At 42.8% G+C, this 21,997-nt stretch overlaps 1 protein-coding gene across 1 annotated transcript in view; it reads left to right on the top strand.

Annotated features, from left to right (window-relative positions):
- The first annotated feature begins 631 nt into the window (after window positions 1-631).
- The window catches only part of LOC139420674 (neuropilin (NRP) and tolloid (TLL)-like 1, like), a 174,417-nt gene continuing 153,051 nt past the window's right edge, over window positions 632-21,997 (top strand). The window contains exons 1-4 of the mRNA XM_071170894.1: window positions 632-745; window positions 1,352-1,405; window positions 2,250-2,384; window positions 9,677-9,925. Coding sequence (XP_071026995.1) covers window positions 718-745; window positions 1,352-1,405; window positions 2,250-2,384; window positions 9,677-9,925 — 466 coding nt within the window. The 5' untranslated portion in view covers window positions 632-717. The remainder of the gene's footprint in view (window positions 746-1,351; window positions 1,406-2,249; window positions 2,385-9,676; window positions 9,926-21,997) is intronic.

Genomic DNA, 21,997 nt, shown 5'->3' with positions numbered 1-21,997 from the left:
TAACTCTTCTTGGTGGGTGCAAAGAGAGAGAGAGAGAGAGAGAGAGAGAGAGACCAGCCAGTCGCTAGAGAAGAATGGAGAATGCTCCACGAACACTATCCATCGCTTGAGGGAATCGATGAAGAAAGGATGAGATAAACACAATTCTTCTTCACGTTACGACTTTTGCTGTCGAACTTGATAGCCGGGGTTTTACGCATCTCAGTGAAAACAATTCGGAGAATGCGTTTAGGAGGATGGATACCCACGCGTCATTAGGATTTTTGTTTCCAGATAAAGGGATTGAAGAAAAATAACCAAAACTGCTTTTTCTCCCTATATCTGTTTCATCGTTAGATTGTAAAGGTGGAGCGATCAGAGAAGGCCGATGACGGACCTATTAATCTGGTCAGTGCATCAGAACCACCAAAAGGTTCTGGAAACGTTTGGATGGAAATCGGGCGAATGTTTAGACTTGCTTTTGGTTTTATATGAAACTGGTGACTAGTAGTTGCGATTTTTCTCTCTCTGGAATTTTCATCTTCTCATTCAAGAATTTTAAGTCTAACTGAGGTGAAGATATTTGTCGGCTTATCAATTGTATTTTTATTTTATTTTTGGTATTTCGGTACGCTGTCCATTTCGCAATTCCCTTAAATCTCAATCGTTTCCTCTTGAAGTATTCCTTAATCTAAATGGAATTAGTTGAGCGTGAAGCCCCTTGTGAAAGGTACAGACATGGTACATGGGCACAGCCTCCTTCACGGTAAGTCACCACTTATATTGAACAGACTTTACTGTCTTGCGCCTATACCACAAAACCTTCATTGAGTTGTAGCACAATATTCTTGAGTTTATGAATTGACGTACCATTGTGGTTGCTTGTAGTTGTCAGTCCAGTTGTGTAACGAATTTGATATCCATGCACTCATACCCCTTCACAATTTCTATAGTATAGCCTACCTTTTCAAACCGCATGTGTAGGCTACTTTTACATAGCATTGCATGCGGATGTATACATTATGGTATTCAGCCTGAAGATTGCATGTATAACCTACACTTTTTCCATCAGTATGATGAATTGTGCGTAGAAGCCCAGTTATGTGTTGCCTGAGGTCTGCTGTATCAAACAGTGTAATAGGTAGATTATGCGTGCCTCTTGATTGCGCATCCAATTCCATAAAAACAAGTTCAGAAACTTTAGGAATTTAATTAAATGGTTTAAAATGAATCTAATTTGAGGTTGGATTTCTTTAATGGTAAACTCGATTTTTTTTAAAGGCCCATATCCTTGTATTTTGATATCTTCAGAGTAGGCCTATTTTACGCTAGACCGGATATACTACCAAAATGTATTTGTCTCTTGTTGCAGTTGTTGCAAGTCTACTCATACTTGGGTTGTCTGGGGCAACGAAGAAGGAAGCAGGTATAATGCACTCTATAACTGCATATAGTCAAGTCCAGAATTATTGTCACCCCCGAAAAAGATGAGCAAAAAAGACAGTATAAAATAAATAATACAAATACTGAGCTATATTGTATTCTCAGCTAAATAAGAAAATTATATCATATTATACTAACACAATTGCTCAGAGAAAGAGATTTTGATTATCAAGTAATATTTTTCCTCTCAAAAAGATAGGTGTCAAAATTATTGGCACCCGTTTTCAACACCTCACCTTCCGAGGATAACTGCACTGAGCCCTTTTCTAAAATGTTTTATGAGATTAGAGAACACATTGGGAAAGATAGCAGTCAAAATTATTGGCAGCCCTGTTTTCAACACCTTTCAATACGTCACCTTGCTAGGATAACCGCACTAAGCCTTTTCTAAAATGTTTTATGAGATTAGAGAACACATTGGGAAAGATCCTTCCCAATGTGTTCTCTAATCTCATAAAACATTTTAGAAAAGGCTCAGTGCGGTTATCCTAGCAAGGTGACGTATTGAAAGGTGTTGAAAACAGGGCTGCCAATAATTTTGACTGCTATCTTTTTGTGAGAAAAAAATATGAATTGTTAAACAAATCTTTCTCTGAGCAATTGCATCAGTATAAAATAATAAAATGTTCTGATTTCTTGGAGCATACAATAAATCTCAGTGTTTGCATGATTTATTTTATACGGTCTTTTTGTTCATCTTCATCAAAGGTGCCAATCATTTTGGGTCTGTCTGTCTGTCTGTCTGTCTGTCTGTCTGTCTGTCTGTCTGTCTGTCTGTCTGTCTGTCTGTCTGTCTAATCCACTTCACTCTGCTACTGTTTTTTCAGTGAAAAACAATTCAGGAGTGAAGCCTGCAGGACAATGTGGCACCTGGGTGAAAGAAGGAGACGGGGGATTGTTCACTTCTCCCAACTACCCCAGCAAATACCCCCCAGAAGTGGAGTGTGTTTACATTATTGAAGGTGAATAACTTTCACAGTAACTAACATCATTATAAAGCCATCTAAGTTTTCTGTTCAGATCATGGGTTGACATTCTTCAAGCAAATAAGGAATGTTTCAATAGACCACCCTGAATAAGGAATACAGACTCTTAAATAGTGTTTCAAGAACCTTGATCTTACAGCATGTAACATATAATAGTGTCCTCACATCTTTATAATCTTAGATCCAGGTGAGAAATTAAAACCATCTGTCTGTTTAACTCCTCGCTGTCTACTTGAGTTCAGGCTTCCGTGAATATGGATGAGCTCAAGTTGCTCTGTGAGTGGATGTATCTCTTCATGTTTCAGAGTGAAATCTGGACCAGATATTGAGATATGTGTTCACAGTAATTACTGATGGGATTGGCCAGTTTAGTTGCTGTGCTGCTGATGTTTGTCTGATGATGGTAATGAAATCAGACAACAAGTTGCAATCTCAGTCATTTTAATTTACGTTCTGGGAGGTTGATATTTGATTAATCAGTGGAGGAGATTAGGTTAAGGCCCTAATGATATTAACTAAATGAATACATGAAAGATCATCTCTACAGAGAGACTCTATTACTGGACTGGAGGAACCATACTAGCTGCAACAGTATCATCTGAGTTATGGTTTGAACTGGATTTATTGGGTGAAATGTGTATGATGGGCCAGACTTTTAGCCCGATCCACCATCCAGACCTGACCGAGTGTAAGCTTGTGAGATCATTGTCGATCGAGGCCACTGGACATTACCAATAGCCTACTGATAATTAAGATAGAAATATAAGGTTCCCTATCAGTCGGTCACACAGTATAACATACTATGGGGAGTCAACGACCAATCATATTCACCTGAAGAAAACTGAAATCACGCCCAACTGGCCAATAGATGCCTAGCCTACCCTCAGATGCCCCATCTTAATGGCTATAACCGGGCTTGCATTAATTTCCTAAATTCTTCGCTCTTCGGCTCGCCTGAAGGAAGAACGTGTTATGCAATTTACAAACTATGAGATTTGACTCCACCTGAGGTGTCTGTTAGTGGGGAGAGAGTACTCGTCCCCCTAGATGTTGTGAGTTTTGGGTCTTGTTACCGGTTTTTGAGTTTGCTAAAAGCTAACCCCTTATGCTCTACTTGTGTAGTTAATGCTTCCTTGCTTGGGTAGGATTTGTGTTTGCTTAAAACACAGTACTTTCTGCCCTGCTTGTATAGCCAGTGCTTCCTTGCATGAGTAAGATGGCCAGTGGTAAGAGTAAGTAAAAAAAATGCTAACCATCCAAGTTTGAACATCTGACCGTGCCCTAGGGAAAATTAAAGATACTCACGGTTGCTGTCCTGTTTGCCTTGGGTGGAAACACACTCAGGAGGCTTTGAGTCAGACCAGTTTGTGTGACCTGTGTCTCCGGGTGTTGTTAAAGGGTCTTCCGGTGAAGCGACCTCTGGAATGGGGTTGTCTGAGAGCAGCAGCGGTGGTCGGAGTTGATAGGGGTGTCATCCCAGAGTGAGGCTCATTCCTGCTTCTCTGGCAGCGTTCAGAGTCCGGATTCCTGGGATGATACACTATCCCTAGATTGCTCTGGAAGGTTTTCAGACTGTGAATGGGACGATATTAGTCTAGAGCAGCCTAAAGCCCTGGCTTTGGACTCAGCGGGGGAGAGTGAACCATTGGTGGTTAATGCGCCTTTGATGGAGCTGTGTCGTAGGGCTGCAGATCAACTGGGGGTGGATTGGCCGTCTTCTACCCCACATCGGTGTTCCTCCAGGTTTGGGGGAAGGTATTTACCTTCTATCCCTGCAGCTGGGAAGCATCGCTTACCCCTGTTTAAAGATTTTGCCAGTGAGCTAAAGGCGACCTGTGATTCCCCTCATTCAGCCAGGAAAGCTAGGTTATGGCGAGTTCATGAATTTAGAGGGTATGGAGGTATAGAGGGTATGGAGGCTTGTTTACACACCGCTGATGCATGGAAAGCTGGTGAGTTACTTAGCTCCAGAGGTTAACAAGGGTGCTAATCCTAGCATTGCTTCCAAATAAACATTGCCGGTTCTCGTGGATGGACAAAGTGTACCAGCCTAAGGTTGTGGCATCCCGATCATTGAATGTGGTCACAATGCTGCAGATGTATCATATCGATTTGCTGCAGGAGCTGAATAAGACCGTGGAGGCAGGGAAACCAGCTTCAGAGCTTCTTGACGAAATCCGTGCTAAGGCTGATTTTGTCCTGCTGTACTATTGTGGCTGTGGGGAAAAGTATAGTGGGCGACAGTTGTGGTTCAGCGCCACCTCTGGTTTACGTTGTCCCGGATTGCTGAGAAGGACATGCGGATATATTTGGATGAGACAGTTTTGCCAACAAGGTCGTTTGGCTTGGCTATGGAGCCTTGACAGGCCCATTTAAAGAGGAAACAAAAGCAGGACGCAGCTCTACAGGTCCTTTTCCAACTAAAATCATTCGCACGAGCGGTTTGGCAGTTCCTGAGGCGTGAAAGAAAAGGTCCAGGCCCTTTCTGGACATGCTGAGTTGAAGAAGAGCGGGGTAAAACCAGATTCTTCTGTGGCGTGGAAGAAGCAGACCTGGCGTCCCTAGCTGGAGGCCAGGGCAGGGGGCGTGTTCTCAGGGCCCTCCATCTCAAGCATCTACTGTGGCAATAATGCTCCCAAGTGGCTCGGTCAATAGGGGCAAGTTGCTGGTTGCCTAAGTCCACGAACCTGGTGGGAGCCGGGTATCAGAACAGCGGTATCACAATAATACATTGTTTCTACCCAAGGTTCCTCATGTTCAGGGGTATCAAGTAGAGGTTGAGCGATTAATCGGAAGGGCCAATTTAATTAGGGCCGATTTCAAGTTTTCATAACAATCGGTAATCTGCATTTTTGGACACCGATTATGGCCGATTACGTTGCACTCCACGAGGAGACTGTGTGGCAGGCTGACTACCTGTTATGCGAGTGCAGCAAGGAATCAATCATTAAACGTATCTTATAAAAAACAATCAATCTTCACATAATCACTAGTTAACTACACATGGTTGATGATATTACTAGTTCATCTAGCTTGTCCTGCGTTGCATATTATCGATGCGGTGACTGTTAATTTATCATTTATCATACTTCGCCAAACAGGTGATTTATCACCCGCGAAAAAAGCACTGTCGTTGCACCAATGTATACCTAACCATAAACGTCAATGCTTTTCTTAAATCAATAGTATATATTTTTAAACCTGCATATTTAGTTAATATTGCTTGCTAACATGAATTTCTTTTAACTAGGGAAATTGTGTCACCTCTCTTGCATTCTGTGCAAGCAGAGTCAGGGTATATGCAGCAGTTTGGGCCACCTGACTCGTTGCGAACTGTGTGAAGACCATTTCTTCCTGACAAAGACCATAATTAATTTGCCAGAATTGTACATAATTATGACATAACATTGAAGGTTGTGCAATGTAACAGCAATATTTAGACTTAGGGATGCCACCCGTTAGATAAAATACGGAACGGTTCCGTATTTCACTGAAAGAAAAAACGTTTTGTTTTCAAAATGATAGTTTCCGGATTTTACCATATTAATGACCTAAGGCTAGTATTTCTGTGTGTTATTATATTATAATTAAGTCTATGATTTGATAGAGCAGTCTGACTGAGCGGTGATAGGCAGCAGCAGGCTCGTAAGCATTCATTCAAACGGCACTTTCCTGCATTTGCCAGCAGCTCTTCTCTGTGCTTCAAGCATTGCGCTGTTTATGACTTCAAGCCTATCGACTCCCGAGATTAGGCTGGCAATACTAAAGTACCTATTAGAACATCCAATAGTCAAAGGTATATGAAATACAAATGGTATAGAGAGAAATAGTCCCATAATAACTACAACCTAAAACTTACCTGGGAATATCGAAGACTCATGTTAAAAGGAACCACCAGCTTTCATATGTTCTGAGCAAGGAACTTAAATGTTAGCTTTTTTACATGGGACATATTGCACTTTTACTTTCTTCGCCAACACTTTGTTTTTGCATTATTTAAACCAAATTGAACATGTTTCATTATTTATTTGAGACTAAATAGATTTTATTGATGTATTATATTAAGTTAAAATAAGTGTTCACTCAGTATTGTTTTAATTGTCATTATTACAAATATATATATAAAATCGACTGATTAATCGGTATCGCCTTTTTTTGGGTCCTCCAATAATCGGTATCGGCGTTGAACAAACATAATCGGTCGACCTCTAGTATCAAGAGTGCAGTGTCATCCAGGTGTGGACATAATAAAAACAGTTCTTCTGTTGATGTGTCTGTTTCAGCGCTGGGTGATTGCTACACGTCTGAATGTATCCTGCCACTGCCATCGGTTGCTCAAGGTATCTCGTCGTGCTATAGGGCGTTGACTTCTTGGAGCGACACGCAACTGCTGTTGCAGGGGGTTCTCATGGGCCAGGTAGTGTCCCGCAGGGTGATCACGACAGATGCGTTCTCTCTCTCTCCTAAACCTGTGGGTGCGGATCTACTTTCCAGGGGGGGGGGGGGTCCTATCGCTACAGAATGGAGACAGCACCTCTCGGGGGTTGCCAAAAATATGGGACCGGTTCAGAAGGGCTGACACGCATTTTCGTCTGTTGGGGAGTGTCCGTCAGGAGAGTCTGTTGTTGATTCTGGTGGCTCCCTGTTAGCCCAGACAACCCTGGTTCCCGGAGATCTGTTGGGCAGGGACCCATGGATGGTTCTGTGTCATTGGGATCTATTGTCGCAGACGCTTGGGAGAGTTTGGCACGCATTACCGCAGATAAAGTGTCTGTTTGTTTGGCCTCTAAAATGTTGAATTTGACGGCTAGGAGTTTACCCTCAAACAGGAATACGACTATACAGTTTATATACTTTTAAGTGGCACGCGGTTGGAGTTAGGTTAAAGGAGTTTCCTCTTTTCATAGCTCTTTGGTGGACATTTTGATGCCTCTGCATTGAAGGTTTATATGGCAGCCATCTCGACGTGTCATGTAGGGATTGATGGCTCTACATTGAGGTCTCATCCTTTGGTGGTGCGGATCCTGTAAACCGTGCGTTGGCTCAGACCAGTGTCTAAGCCTATGGCCTGGGACCTGGCTTTGGTCCTGGATGCTCTGTCTGAGCCTCTGTTTGAACCATTGGTGTACACCTGAAGGTCCTTTCCTACAAGACCGCCATACTCATGGCCTTGGCGTTGGCCAAGCACGTTGGAGATCTCCGCGTGCTATCAGTACACCCTCCATGTTCTGTTATGTCCTAATGCAGCTTTTGCTCCCAAGGTTATGCCTATGTCTTACAGGTCCCTGGCTTTCGAGCTGTTCCCTTTCTCACCTCCTTTGTTTGCTTCCGGTGAACAACGTAGGCTGCATGGCTTGTGTCCGGTTCGCACTTTCCGCAGGTATATGGATAGGACGAAGGATATCCATGTTTGTGACCAGCTTTTTGTCTATTTCGCTAATCCAGCTCATGGTAGGGCACTTTCGAAGCAACGTCTTTCTCATTGGATTGTGGAGGCTGTCTCCCCGGCATATGACAGCAAAGGACAAGAGTTGCCTACCGGTGTGTGTGTTCACTTCACTAGCGGTGTGTGTGCTGACTTCACTAGCGGTGTGTGTGCTCACTTCACTAGCGGTGTGTTTGCTGACTTCACTAGCGGTGTGTGTGCTCACTTCACTAGCGGTGTGTGTGCTCACTTCACTAGCGGTGTGTGTGCTCACTTCACTAGCGTTGTGTGTGCTCACTTCACTAGCGGTGTGTGTGCTCACTTCACTAGCGGTGTGTGTGCTCACTTCACTAGCGGTGTGTGTGCTCACTTCACTAGCGGTGTGTGTGCTGACTTCACTAGCGGTGTGTGTGCTGACTTCACTAGCGGTGTGTGTGCTCACTTCACTAGCGGTGTGTGTGCTCACTTCACTAGCGGTGTGTGTGCTCACTTCACTAGCGGTGTGTGTGCTCACTTCACTAGCGGTGTGATGGCTTCTTGGGTATTATTCAGGGGCATGACAATTGGTGATATCTGTGCTGCAACCAGTTGGCGTTCCCACATACCTTTGTGAGGTTTTATCGCTTGGATGTAACTGCTCCCTGTGTGGTTACCACAGTTCCCTGTGGGGTTGAGTCTTGGGCTGCGGTGGCAGTACGCAAGTACACAGTTAGCAGGTTACTGTAGGTTTCCTGGTTCATCGACTCTGGTCGGTGCTTTGCAGAGTGCGTGTGCGTTTTAACAAGTCACCACAGGTGTTCTGTTGTGGTTCAAAACAACAGAACAGTTCTGACGTTTCAAGCTCACAAGGTAAGTATTTTTCTTGGAACCGTGGGGTCAATGGACTTGGGCTGCTGTGGCAGCGTGTCAGTGCGCATAGCTAAGTTGCAGCAGCTTCTGGTTCCCTATATAGGGCTCTGGCAGTTGAGTCCTCATGAGGCTCTGACAGTTCAGGCTTCGCTGCTAAGTATTAGGGGAAAAGGTGTCTTCTGTAACCCCTTTTTGGAGCCGGTGGAACCTGTGTGTGCTTGGGTTAGCGTGGGCATCCTGGTTTGGTACTCTCTGAGCCATCTTGGAGTGTGATGTATGTTACCCAGTTATACCCAGATGTATGTTCTACCCAGTGTGAAAGGGAATGAAAGGGAACGTACAGTTATAAATATAACTACTGTTCCCTGAAAGAGGGAACGAGGTATAACATATTTTGGCCCTGCGCCGTCAAGGGGTTTGGGCTTGTTGAAGATTGGTACTGAATTGAGGAAATTCATGTGAGTCCTGGTGTTATAGCCAGGAAGGCGGGACTTCCGAGGTTGGGCTCAGCATCCATTGGCCCCTTGGGTGTGATTTCAGTTTTCTTCAGGTGAGTATAATTGGTAGTTGACTCCCCATAGTATGTTATGCCTCGTTCCCTCCTCCAGGGATCAGTTATATTCATTACTGTATGATTTATTTGCTTGGAATACTTGGAAAGCCCTTCACCAATAAATTAATAAAATACAGGGATTCTAAGATTCAGATTTTCTTAGTAGTTCAGTCATCTAAGCCACATAGTAGTTCATTAATTTAAGACAACTTACAGTGAGTATCTATTTCAATTGCATTGCAAAATGACTCAAAATGAGTAAACCCCCAATGGGCATTTACCATAAGAAAGCTTCATCTTAATTGCACGCTGTTTAATTGCACTTCATTTGTTCTCCATGTTTTGCATTATATGCCTTATAGATGTACTGTGTTGTGTAATATGCTACACAGTTTGAGCATTATATTTATCTGTACTATCTACTCTCTTTGTCTCCTCCAGCTCCTCCGAGGCTGTGTATCGATCTTTTCTTTGATGAGAGGTATTCTATAGAGCCTTCATGGGAATGTAAATTTGACAACATTGAGGTGCGAGACGGCCCCTTTGGCTTCTCCCCAATAATCGGGCGCTACTGTGGCCAGACCATCCCTCCCTTCATCAGGAGCAGTGGACGGTACCTCTGGATAAAATTTGTTTCTGATGCCGAACTGGAGGCAATTGGATTTTCAGCCAACTACAACTTCACTGCAGGTAACAACCGCTACAAAGTATCCACACTACCTTCAGCTAGGCAATCGCAACATGCCCAATCGCAACATGCCCAACATGCCCAATCGCAACAGCAGGATGGTGTTGACACTGCAAAGAGGCTAGTTCAGTATATACAAAGCGGGTAGGAGTGATTTTAGTTCATAATAAATAAGATTATATGGACACATCCTAGATAAGCACTCTTACTCTGAGAAGCTTTGTGGATATGGGCCCAACGCAAACATTGGCTCTCAGAAACCTCATCAACAGTCTGTTCACACCCTCTCTGCTAAGCAACACCATATATTTCCTTAGCACGGTTAAAAAGAAAAATGTTAATGCAACTTCTTTACTATAAGTAATTGAGACCAAAAGCTCACGAGAAGTTTCAAGTGTTTAATACCAAGGATACAGTCAGCTGAGTGCATACATTTAGAAAGCTCACAACACATTTTATACTCTTCCCTTATAGGCGTCACCTCCCCAGCTATACATTTTATGACCCCAATGAGTTTCCCTCTTTTCCCCTGTGGAATGTCCATGGTTCTCTCTTTGTTTAGCCAGATAGTCAGAATCACACCCCGTCCATCTTCTGTTCTGGGCCTGACCCTGCTCTCTGATCCTAGACAATTTCCTCTTATCTGATTAGGTAAACTTTTCTAAATTAGTATACACACAGTTTCATGGCCTAAACTCCATTTATACTCACAGTAATCATTCACTAAACAGGATACAAACAAACTACAGTTTAACTTGAAACATGTTACATTTTGATAGAATCCATAATCCCCCCCCCCCCCCCAATTAAAGCATAAATCCTTCTTATTGTTTAATACCGTTAAACAATCATTCAACTGCCTGCTGTAGACTTTCTTCTTCTTTGGTTTTCTCTAGATCTGAGAGTGTGATAGAAAAAGACTTGATAGATAGAGAAGAAAAAAAATACTAGAAAAATAAAATAAATAAATAAACATTAAGTTAAAGCAATCCTAATTTCTACTGATTATCATAAGCATCTATGTAGATACATTTATAAACTAAATCTCCGACCACAGCTTAAGGAACCCGACCGACACAATCTCCTGCAACCCCTGAACACTATGCCCACTGATATGCTTTTATGCTAAGTAGGGCTCTAAATATCCCCCTAATGCTTTTTCTCAGTCTTCCATCAAGGGCTACAGGATCACAAGAGATGTTTTTCAGCCAAGTCCTCCTCACTGCGTTCACCTCCTAAAGCTACCCTAAAGACGTGAGCCGTAGCCTGAATCCATTTCACCTCCTCTTGTGGCAAATCTGCACTATATGTGCGTTTTAGCTACAAAGCTTTTACTATATGGAATCCAAACAATGCCATCAGAGCTACTACCCCCGTAACTGCCAACACTGCCCATGCTGCATATTCCAACATCCACCTTATTTGATCAATTGTCCAATACCACAACCTTAAGTCTCTTTTGTTATTACTCCCAATGTAACAGCAGTAAGTATTGTTACCGCTTTAACTCTGTCACTGTCAGTAACTTTCACCACCGGCTTTACCCGTTAGATCTATGATTGAGTTTATGAGATATTCTCTGCCTTTTCCCCAGTCCACTCCCAATGTTTTCCTGATCAGCTTATCTATTGCCTCCTTATGTTGTGCTACAGTAGGGACTGGCGGGCAATAATTACCATTACTCAGATCTGGATCACATCTATCATCCCACGGCATACCCATCCCCACCCCATGTGAAAACCCTATGTGTGACATAGGTTTTAGGGCCTAAAGGTTGTGTTTCCGCAATCCCTCTACAAATTCCTCTTACCGTGTGTTGGTCCTAGTTCTCTGGGAGGTATGTCAATGGATTATCTGCCCTTTGATATGGAGGAGAGAGCAGTGGGGTTGAGAGAGTGTCCAGTTCTACATATCTCTGGATCACATGCTTCCTGATCGTCCCCTGCAACAGATGGGCTGCCGCCACTACTGCAAGGTTTTTCTCTGAGAATACAGCTTCTTGTATACATGGATCTGTGGCAACCCTCTCAATTGTTGTACCCTCACTTTCCTCAAGCAAATAAGGACTATCTGGTCATTATACTCTCTTCGCATAATATCGTCTAGGGTCTGATTGCCCCAACAAGCTATTTCTTCCCAGGTCCTCGGTCTCTCACTATCTAAAATCTTCCTCGACCATTTCATTCCTGTTGGTGTTGGGTAATACAGAGTGAAAGGTATGTAAAACCTCTTGCTCCAATATAATTCCCTCTCTGTCGTTTCTGTAGCTTCGCCTGGCTTGACGTCCTGTGTCGTAGAACTCTCAGAAGTTTTGTCCTTTGCCCACACTAACTTGAAGGTTATTAACTACTATTCTTTCAACTGGAGTCTATCGCACCCAATGCCATGTTGAGGGAGGGACAAGAATCTGGTTTCATTCCTCAAACTATCTGTTCCATTGCATTCTTTCCAAATTCCTGTTTGTAAGAGAACCATCCCCTTATCAGAACATCCTACATCTAGGACACTAGATCTATTTTCAAATGGAACCACCCATATCACCATGCCTTTATGATTAGTTACCCTCACGGCTTCCGCAACTTTTGATGTTACCCTCTCCCAATGAACTCGAGTATCTTCGTATCGAGCTATCCACTCTATATAAAGTGTTATTTGATCTTCTCCCCTTAGAGCGCCACAAACACTACCCCAACTAAAAATGTCCAGAGGCCCCACGTTACTGCCCTTCTTACATTGTGATCTACACTCCTTCTTTTCCATCATCACCTCCTCTATCAAAACCTGCTCTAGCCTCTCCATCCTGCTCTAGCCTCTCCATCCTGCTCTAGCCTCTCCATCCTGCTCTAGCCTCTCCATCCTGCTCTAGCCTATCCATCCTGCTCTAGCCTCTCCATCCTGCTCTAGCCTCTCCATCCTGCTCTAGCCTATCCATCCTGCTCTAGCCTCTCCATCCTGCTCTAGCCTCTCCATCCTGCTCTAGCCTCTCCATCCTGCTCTAGCCTATCCATCCTGCTCTAGCCTCTCCATCCTGCTCTAGCCTCTCCATCCTGCTCTAGCCTCTCCATCCTGCTCTAGCCTCTCCATCCTGCTCTAGCCTATCCATCCTGCTCTAGCCTCTCCATCCTGCGCTAGCCTCTCCATCCTGCTCTAGCCTCTCCATCCTGCTCTAGCCTCTCCATCCTGCTCTAGCCTCTCCATCCTGCTCTAGCCTCTCCATCCTGCTCTAGCCTATCCATCCTGCTCTAGCCTCTCCATCCTGCTCTAGCCTCTCCATCCTGCTCTAGCCTCTCCATCCTGCTCTAGCCTCTCCATCTTGCTCGGCTTCTCCCAAGTCAGTAGGTGTTGGTGCAGCTTTCACCTGGGACACATGGATCCAGGCCTTCCTTCCCGACACCTTCACTGCTGTGTCAGTCACTAGTAGGACAGTGTGGGGTCTGGTCCACCTGGGCTGAAAGGTATCCCGTTGATGGACCTTCAAGCACACCTTGTCTTCCAGCTCTAGTAGGTGTGCTTTCCAATCCTGAGGGAGTCTACGGTGGGCCTCTTTCACCTGGGAAGATACACACTGCAACGCATGGGTAATTTCCTGACAATAGAACAACATAGACTCTCCCAGTATGGCCAAATCACTCATTTGTGACGTGAATAACAGCACCTGGTACTCCCATCGGTCTCCCAGTTACCTCTTTATGTGGCATGAGTCCTGTGGTGGCATTGGAATAGTATCTGAGTCATATGTTCCTTAATCACACTCTTCAGGAGATTTGATGATATTATTACAGCAAACTTCCTTTCCGTTTATGTGGCCTCCTGTATACAGGAATTTGTGGATTTCCTTTTAAGCATTATACCTTCTTTGACAAACCCCTCATTGAAAGTTGACAATAGTGTCTGAAATGACAGTACTATCTCTGCTACTACCACCATGATCTGGGTCTGTGTGACACTCAATTTACTTCATACTGGTCTCTATAATCTATATTGTGCAGTTAGCTATCCTCTCCTACGAGCTATCTCCTGTAACAATATACATAGAGTGGTACCTTTTCCAAGAGACTCTATTACCAACTTCCTGAATTTATGAGCCATCCCCCAGTCACATTCTATTCCGCTCTCCCAATGTTAATGCCAAAGAGCGTAAACACACACTGTTGAAAACATTTTCCAAATTGTCCTATACCCCCTTATCATGCTGTCTACCTCACAGCAGATACCGGATCAGGGAGTTATGTCGCTAACCTCTCGGGAGAAATCCCAACAATACAACATCCCCAATCTGGTGAAATTTGAATGAAAACAAATACAGTGTAACAGGTTTTCCTCCTCTTCTGAGGAGGAGTAAGAAGGATCGGACCAAAATGCAGCGTGGTACGTGTCCATGATAACTTTAATAACTCAGAACACGAGAAAATACCAAAAGAACAAAGTGAAGGAAAGAAATGAAAATCGAAACAGTCCCGTATGGTGCAAACACAGAAACGGAAAACAACTACCCACAAATCATAGTGGGAAAACAGGCTGCCTAAGTATGGTTCTCAATCAGAGACAACGATAAACAGCTGCCTCTGATTGGGAACCATACCAGGCCATACACAGAAATACAAAAACATAGAACAACACATAGAATGCCCACCCCAACTCACGCCCTGACCAAACTATAGAAAAAATAGAGGCGTAAAAAAATAGAGACGTAAAAAAGGAACTAAGGTCAGGACGTGACATACAAACACACTAACCCACATAATCACACTGCCTGTTAAATCAAAGATGAACAACTCAGGCTATTATCAGCCAATTAGAATTACAACTCTTGATAACTCTATAAGGAAGTAATTGTATCCTTAAAGAAATAATTGTATCCAGTAACGTAATGGTAAAATAGACTATACTTCAAAATCCTATTGTCCATTATTTCTAGTAAGATTGATCAGGCCTCAACACCATTAAGTATTTCCTTTCCCTTTCTTTCTCTGTCCTTCAGAAACCATTTCAAACATTTAAAACAGTAACCCATATTCATAATCAGTAAATTGTGTTTGCGTGCTGGTGTGTGTGTGATAAACCATATGGTGAAAACACACACATGGCCAGGCCTTACTTATCTGGGAGCTCATTTTACAGCCTAATCCTTCCAAAGAGAAAGAAAATGACACCCCCTCCTCTGCTTGAAGAGAAAGTGTACATTTCGTTAGCTTTCACTATACTTCATCTTAATCAGAAACTTGTACGTTTTAATTACAAACCAAGCTCGATACTGATAAATCCACTGTCCTCCCTCCAATCATTAATCGTTAGTTTTAATCCACCTCATTGTTTATATGCCCTTCATTTAGCATGTACTACCCTTAGACACGACAACATTTATCTCTCCACCGAGTCCAACGATTCACTCGCGTAATGACTGGTCTCTCTTCTTCTCCATGATTTTCCCAAACCACGGCACTACAACATTTTAAAAAGGTAATTTTAGGTTTGGTAACCCCAACTCTAATCAACTCTAATTTCTTGTGACCTTCTCCCAATATTAACTCTCATCTAATTCCCAGTGACCAATCCACCCTTTAGTTAATTCTATAAATCTATTTCAGAATAAGACCAAATGAAATGTCTCACGAGATTAGAAACTCCCCAAGGTTTTCTGAGTTTACAAGGAGTATTTTTCTGTTACGATTCTAACTTGTTACCTTTTAGACTCCATTGTCTTTGATTCTCGCAAGGATTTTCCAACCCCAAAATCGTCTCCACTTCCATCCATGTAATATGATCTGTGTATTGTTACTGGACCTACAGTATGTTTAAAGACATGGTTATGTTCAAAGACATGGTCAAAGACATGGTTAATCCCAGGCATCTATTAAAAAGCAGTGAGTGGAGTTTGATTCCACTCTCAAAGCATCCTGCTCTATTTCATCCACCTCCCCCGCATTTGCTGTTTTCATAACAGGTTTCAAACCTGCCGTAAAAGCAGACGTACAAATTCTATTAATGTACTCACAAACCCAGTCTTTTTGCAGCTGAGTACTAATCTGCTAATTTTGGGGTTTAAACCTCTCCCGACAGCACACAAAGTATGCTATCAGCTCCTAGCCTCCAGCAATGGTGGCAGGCAGACAGGCTAACGATATTTGTTGCTGTAGTAATATATAACCAGCGGCGTGGAGATTTAGTTTGATAGCTTTCAATCTGAGTTCTCTGTGTTGTTTACAGGGGTACAGGAAGGGGGGTAGCAGAGGAAAGGTGAAGTAGCGTGACAGGCTAATCTGTACTGTCGAACACAATCATCTCAATTACCTCCCTCCGCGTGCCGTGAGAAGCCTTGACTCTCTTAATTTGCATCACCTTCGGGCTGGTTTCCCATTAACTGAGCAGTGGGTGGATTTACTTCAACCTTTCGAAACCGAACCATGATTTGAAATCCCCTCTGGTCTCCTATAGGCTGTATGATGTATACCCTTGGCTGGGTCAGGGTTTAATAACACTGTCAACTTATTTTGTGCGTTGTCGAGGGTTGAAGGGAATACTGCCTGAAGCAGCGTGATATGTAGGAGAATTTTAACACCAACATCACAGCTCTGAAAGACTGACCTGCAGAATCATGTTCCATGTGGGAAAAATTCTTATGAGCATCCCACATTCTGTTTATATCCTTCTTTACCTCCACAAAATACATTGCCATAAGCCTCTTGACGTTTTTCATTACCATTGACCCACAACATTGTCCTTGGATACTGTTTTACTTAAGCAATAAGGCATGAGAACCCGGGAATTATCGTGTGAATAACTCCCTGCTAGGGCTGTTCTTAGGCCCGAAGTGAAGCCAAGGGCCGGGGAAACAGACCTTAGGAGGGTGTTATTCTCAATAATTCCCAGGCTCGAGGGCCTTATTACTTTTATAAAACGGTTGCCAACATATTAAAAAAGATTAACGACATGTTTTCATTAAAAACTTTATTATATTGTGTAAATTTGTTTTATTTCATCCTTCCGTCATACTAAATAGTCCCCACAAAAGCCAGTCGTTAGTTCTGAGTTTCTGAAATTGCTATCCATTCTATTTCCAATGGTTGCTATACTAAACAAATCATTGGCATGTAGCTATGTAGGCTAGCTACTTCTACTTTGGTAGCTAACACACAATTGCATCAAGCAGCTGAAATGTGCCTTTGTTTCTATTGCCATATATCCATTATAATAATCCTGATAAATGAATTGTCCTTGCTCAGAGAAGCGGTCAGTCTCATCACATTCATGTGCATGGCACGGTGAAGATCGAAAAAAAAAAACTGCAACATTGTTCCACAGGTCAGAGAGGCAAACAGGAAGGTTTAGACAAACCCAAACTGTTGCAAACCAAATGCTAGCATGTGGAAATATTGTCTAGACACTTTTTCCCAGGGAAGATTAAGTTGGTAAATTGGCTGGGCTGTGGGACAGTGGATGCGCATTGATAAATCTAATGGAACTGTTAACAGGCATTACCTGAATAGGGGGATTGTGGTGCTATAACTTCTCTCTATCAACCAATCAGCATCCAGGATCCAAACAACCCGTTTTATAAATTTGAACAAAGCATCATTTCCGTCCCTTACCCTCATGAACTGTATATACATTTTTCTCCACACATATCTATCACATATCTATCACATATCTATCACATATCTATCACATATCTATCACATCACATATCTATCACATATCTATCACATATCTATCACACATCTATCACACATCTATCACACAAGGATTTCCCATACACCCAAATACATTGATATTTTATCCTAGATGGATAGACTAGATTTAATGGGGTGAAGAAGGAATGGGATTGCTATTGACAATTGAACCTATACAGTAAGTTAAGTAAGATAGAGTGAGTGAGGTCATGTGAAAAGGTGGGTGTAGATAGGGGGGAAAGTGGTATTGTCCATTTATAGTCAGGTTGATGAAGTGTGTATGTTTTCTCAATAGAATATTGTGGTGTTTGAAAAACTCCTGTGTACTGGTGAAGCCTCTTCTCATATGGCTGAAAGAGATACAAATACATAAATAACATGGCTCCCCTCTGTCTTGACAAGAAATATCTGTGGCATATGATTTACATAATTAAAGAAGATAAAAGTCTTGAATTCACTCAATTTGATGCTCCAAAATCTGGCTGTGTGGAGAGAGGTTCACATCTGCCTCTGCCTAGCTAATGCTGCTAGCACATGCTAATTCACACTAGGCTACTCAAGATGAATGAAAAGCAAGGGGAGCGAAGGAGGAGGAGGAGGAGAGAGAGAACTGTTCTGCCCATTTTCCTCGCCTTGTCTTCTCCCTCACTTCATCTGAAGTGCCCTGAGGAGAGTGGAGATGGGGATAAGTAGAGGAGAGGAGAAGACAAGAGAAGAGTGAACATAGATCAGATGTGATGAATCACAGGTTTTCCCGCTCCGTTTTGTCAATCAGCTGGAGATGAAAGATATAACAGCCTTTATGAGATCCGCCACTCCCCAAGGTTCAGATTAGTCCCCCTCCCAGCCTGCATACTGTACAGCAGATGACTAGGACTGGATGTACTGTATACTGCACAGTATAATACTGTATCACTATTGTAATCAATGTAACAGCAATTATTCACAGTATGTTGTGGATTTTGGCGTAGATTTTAACTCATTCTACTTTTGATCCTTTATTTATACTGGTTATCCCATAAAACATAAACCTAGACGGTAGCAGTCAAACATGAATACAAATCGACAAAAGCATAGGAAATACTTCAAAGCATGTTTTGGGAGCTTACAGAAATTCTACAGTGATGACTAACACTGATACAGCAGCCGATGAGGTGGAAGTGATGAGACTAAGGTAGAGGTGGAAGTATCTGGAATCTAGTCATGCTAGGTTCTGACGTACGCAAGGTGCTAAACTTCATCTGCAGGTTGCAGCAGCACACTCACTGTCATTCCATTCCAGTCACACTATCAAGTGCATCATCAGCCAGAGATGCTGTCTGAATTATAACTGTAGAAGGGATTAGGGAATAGTTTGTCAGCCAAATGGAAGAGTAACCGTGCACGTATTGAAAATAAAGTGTAGCAATGATAGTGCTGTATTTACTTCTTATAGGCTACCGTTTGACAATCGTTTCTGATACAAGTCAGCAAATATCTCTACAAATATCTCCATATTTAAATCTGCTCTGGAGCCAGTGAACTCCTGTCTGTTCCTTCCTCCCTTCTCCCTTCTTCCATCTCCCAAGGACGACTTGTGGTTGCCCGGCCTGCCCATTTGAAATACAGCCACAGCTACCCAAACCACAAACCCTCATAAATTCCCTTCCTATTCTGTTCTGGCAGTGCTGCGGTCACCCCCGCCTGCACTGTACACTCTTCGCTCTGAAAGATGACAGTCACGATCTGGCAGTGCTCCCTAACCTTAGACATAACTCTAGTTCTATATCGAATAGGAGTGTGCAGAATAGGTTGTATCTCTGTGGCACTGCAGTAAGGAACACTGTTGTTACCCTCCACTCTAACCTTACGATAACTGCTGATGAGTAATATGAAAGAGCACTTGACACAGGCAGTAAAACAAACTGCAATCCAAAAGAGGTTATCCTGAAATCGAAGGAGTGGCATCCCCAGGGTGTGTGTGTGTGAGTGCATGTGTGTGTGTGTCTGTGTGCGCGCGCGTGTGTGTGTGCATGTGTATGAGTTGTGTGTCAGCATATGTCTGTGTCTACCTCACACTCCACTCAGGCCACTATGACCTCAGCCCCCCCCCTGCTACCACAGATTAAGTGCTGTTCCTTGACAGCAAGCCCTTGCTGGGGAAAATAAAACCACTACCTCTCTTCTTCACACACTTCCCCCCTCACACTCTCATCTGACTGTGATCAGTGTGTGTTTGAAGATGGGGGCCATTGATAAAGCAGAGACCGAGGCAGCCCTGATTCCCCCAGACTGCTGCTAGTCTGAATACTGTTTCACACAGAGAAGAAAAACATCTCATGTGGTCTTTTTAGCGTTTTAACTGCTTTGCTGGATGCCAAGTGAAATCTCTTTTGTAGCTCCGTGGCCGAGTTTGGGAATTAAATATAGATATAGCTGTAGTGTGGAGTCTTTTGGACAATTCGGAGGAGGGGGATTTGTGGGTAGTGTAGTGTTGTTTTTGCAGTACTAAATAACACTGTGAAATATGTCATTTTATTTCAGTTTATCTATCCAACTGTTTGTCTATGTATGCTTCATTAAGTGGCAATGGTTTCCTAGCAACTGTCACAAAGTTACAGTAGCTGCATAGCTGTGGTATTAATACAAGTGTTGTTCCACAAAAAAAGAGTCCTTTTCCTTCCCTTTTATATTTTAAATAGAAATTGGTCACCAATATTGCATTTTAAAAGCCTTATATTAAATGAAGTACCCTTTAATTTAGACCACATGGAGAATTCAATAAATATATTTTTTTTACATGAATAAAGAGCCAAAATTCAGCATTTTCACATGTCCCTCTGTGCACTCTCTGACTTCTAGGAACATTTTAAACCTTTGAACCCCAACATTTCTCCCAAGTTTTCACCGTCATTGTAAAGCCCAAGTTATTTTGTTGCTTGTCAATAACATTTCTGAAGATTATTATCTAGTTCATGTGATTTAGTGATTGATTTCGACAGGGCTGTAGTGGAGCGGGTCGAGAGCTTCAAGTTCCCTGATGTCCACATCAACAACAAACTATCATGGTCCGAACACACCAAGACAGTCGTGAAGAAGGCACGACAACACCTATTCCCCCTCAGGATTTGGCATGGGTCCTCAGATCCTCAACAAGTTCTACAGCTGCACCATCAAGAGCATCCTGATCAGTTGCATCACTGTTTGGTATGGAAACTGCTCGGCATCCGATCGCAAGGCACTACAGAGGGAAGTGCGTACAGCCCAGTACATCACTGGGGCCAAGCTGCCTGCCATCCAGGACCTCTATACCAGGCGGTTTCAGAAGATGGCCCTAAACATTGTCAAAGACTCCAGCCACCAAGTGTTCTCTCTGCTACCGCATGGCAAGCGTTACCGGAGCGCCAAGTCTAGGTCCAAAAGGCTCATTAACAGCTTTTACCCCCAAGCCATAAGACTGCTAAACAGTTAATCAAATGGCTACCCGGGAATATTTGCGTTGAGCGCCTTTTTTACACTGCTGCTACTCGCTCTTTACCTCAATTACCTCAACTAACCTGTACCACTGCACATTGACTCTTACTTACTTTAAAAAAAACTTTGCATTGTTTGTTAAGGGCTTGTAAGTAAGCATTTCACGGTAAGGTCTACTACACCTGTTGTATTCGGCGCATGTGACAAATAAAATGGGATTTGATTTGTCTTTGCCTCATTTTAAGTCAACCCTATTACATGAACTGAACTCATGTTTTAATATGGTGAACCGATTCCTTTTAAAATGTTTTTTTTTCTTCAAAAGAAACATTAAACATCGAATTGTCAAATCTTTTTGGACAATTTCTGGTGTTTTGTGGTGGAAAACGTCAACCCTGTTACCCATAGAGGGTCAGGTTAGAAATGTTTTAACAATAAAAAAAAATTGTGAAGCTTGCTTTCAACTGCCACTTCCTGTTGCACACAACACGCTTCCATTCCAACATGAAATCATCCCCCTTGTTACAGTCAACTCTGTTACTTTATTTAGCACTAGCTAAATTAGCGCATTTTCTTATTTAACCTCTTGAGATAGAAACTTTTTTTTTTATGAAGTTGAACATGTGCTCTTTATGACAGAATGTTGAAATTAGGTGAAATCAAACAGTGTTTTTTTGACCGTGTTACACCGAATTGAATTGGTGGAACGACCCACAAGGTGAAATGTATCATGGTCAACATGCTCCTGAACCCTCACACTATCATGACTTCCAACCTCATCTCCAGCTCTCTGCTGGGAATGTATTGTTTCCTGATGCTAGGGGGTCAGGCCATTACTAATGAATCCATCTCAATGGGATTTACAACCCCCACCACCTTTATATGTGGACTGGGAGTCGTATTGGATTGAAATCAGTCCAATGACGTTGGAGATTAGAGCTGGAATAGGAT

This window comes from Oncorhynchus clarkii, chromosome 11 (genome assembly GCF_045791955.1).
Source record: "Oncorhynchus clarkii lewisi isolate Uvic-CL-2024 chromosome 11, UVic_Ocla_1.0, whole genome shotgun sequence".
Classification (NCBI taxonomy): Eukaryota; Metazoa; Chordata; class Actinopteri; order Salmoniformes; family Salmonidae; genus Oncorhynchus; species Oncorhynchus clarkii.
The sequence above is the reverse complement of the archived record's forward strand: the minus strand, read 5'-3'. Positions and strand labels throughout refer to the sequence as shown.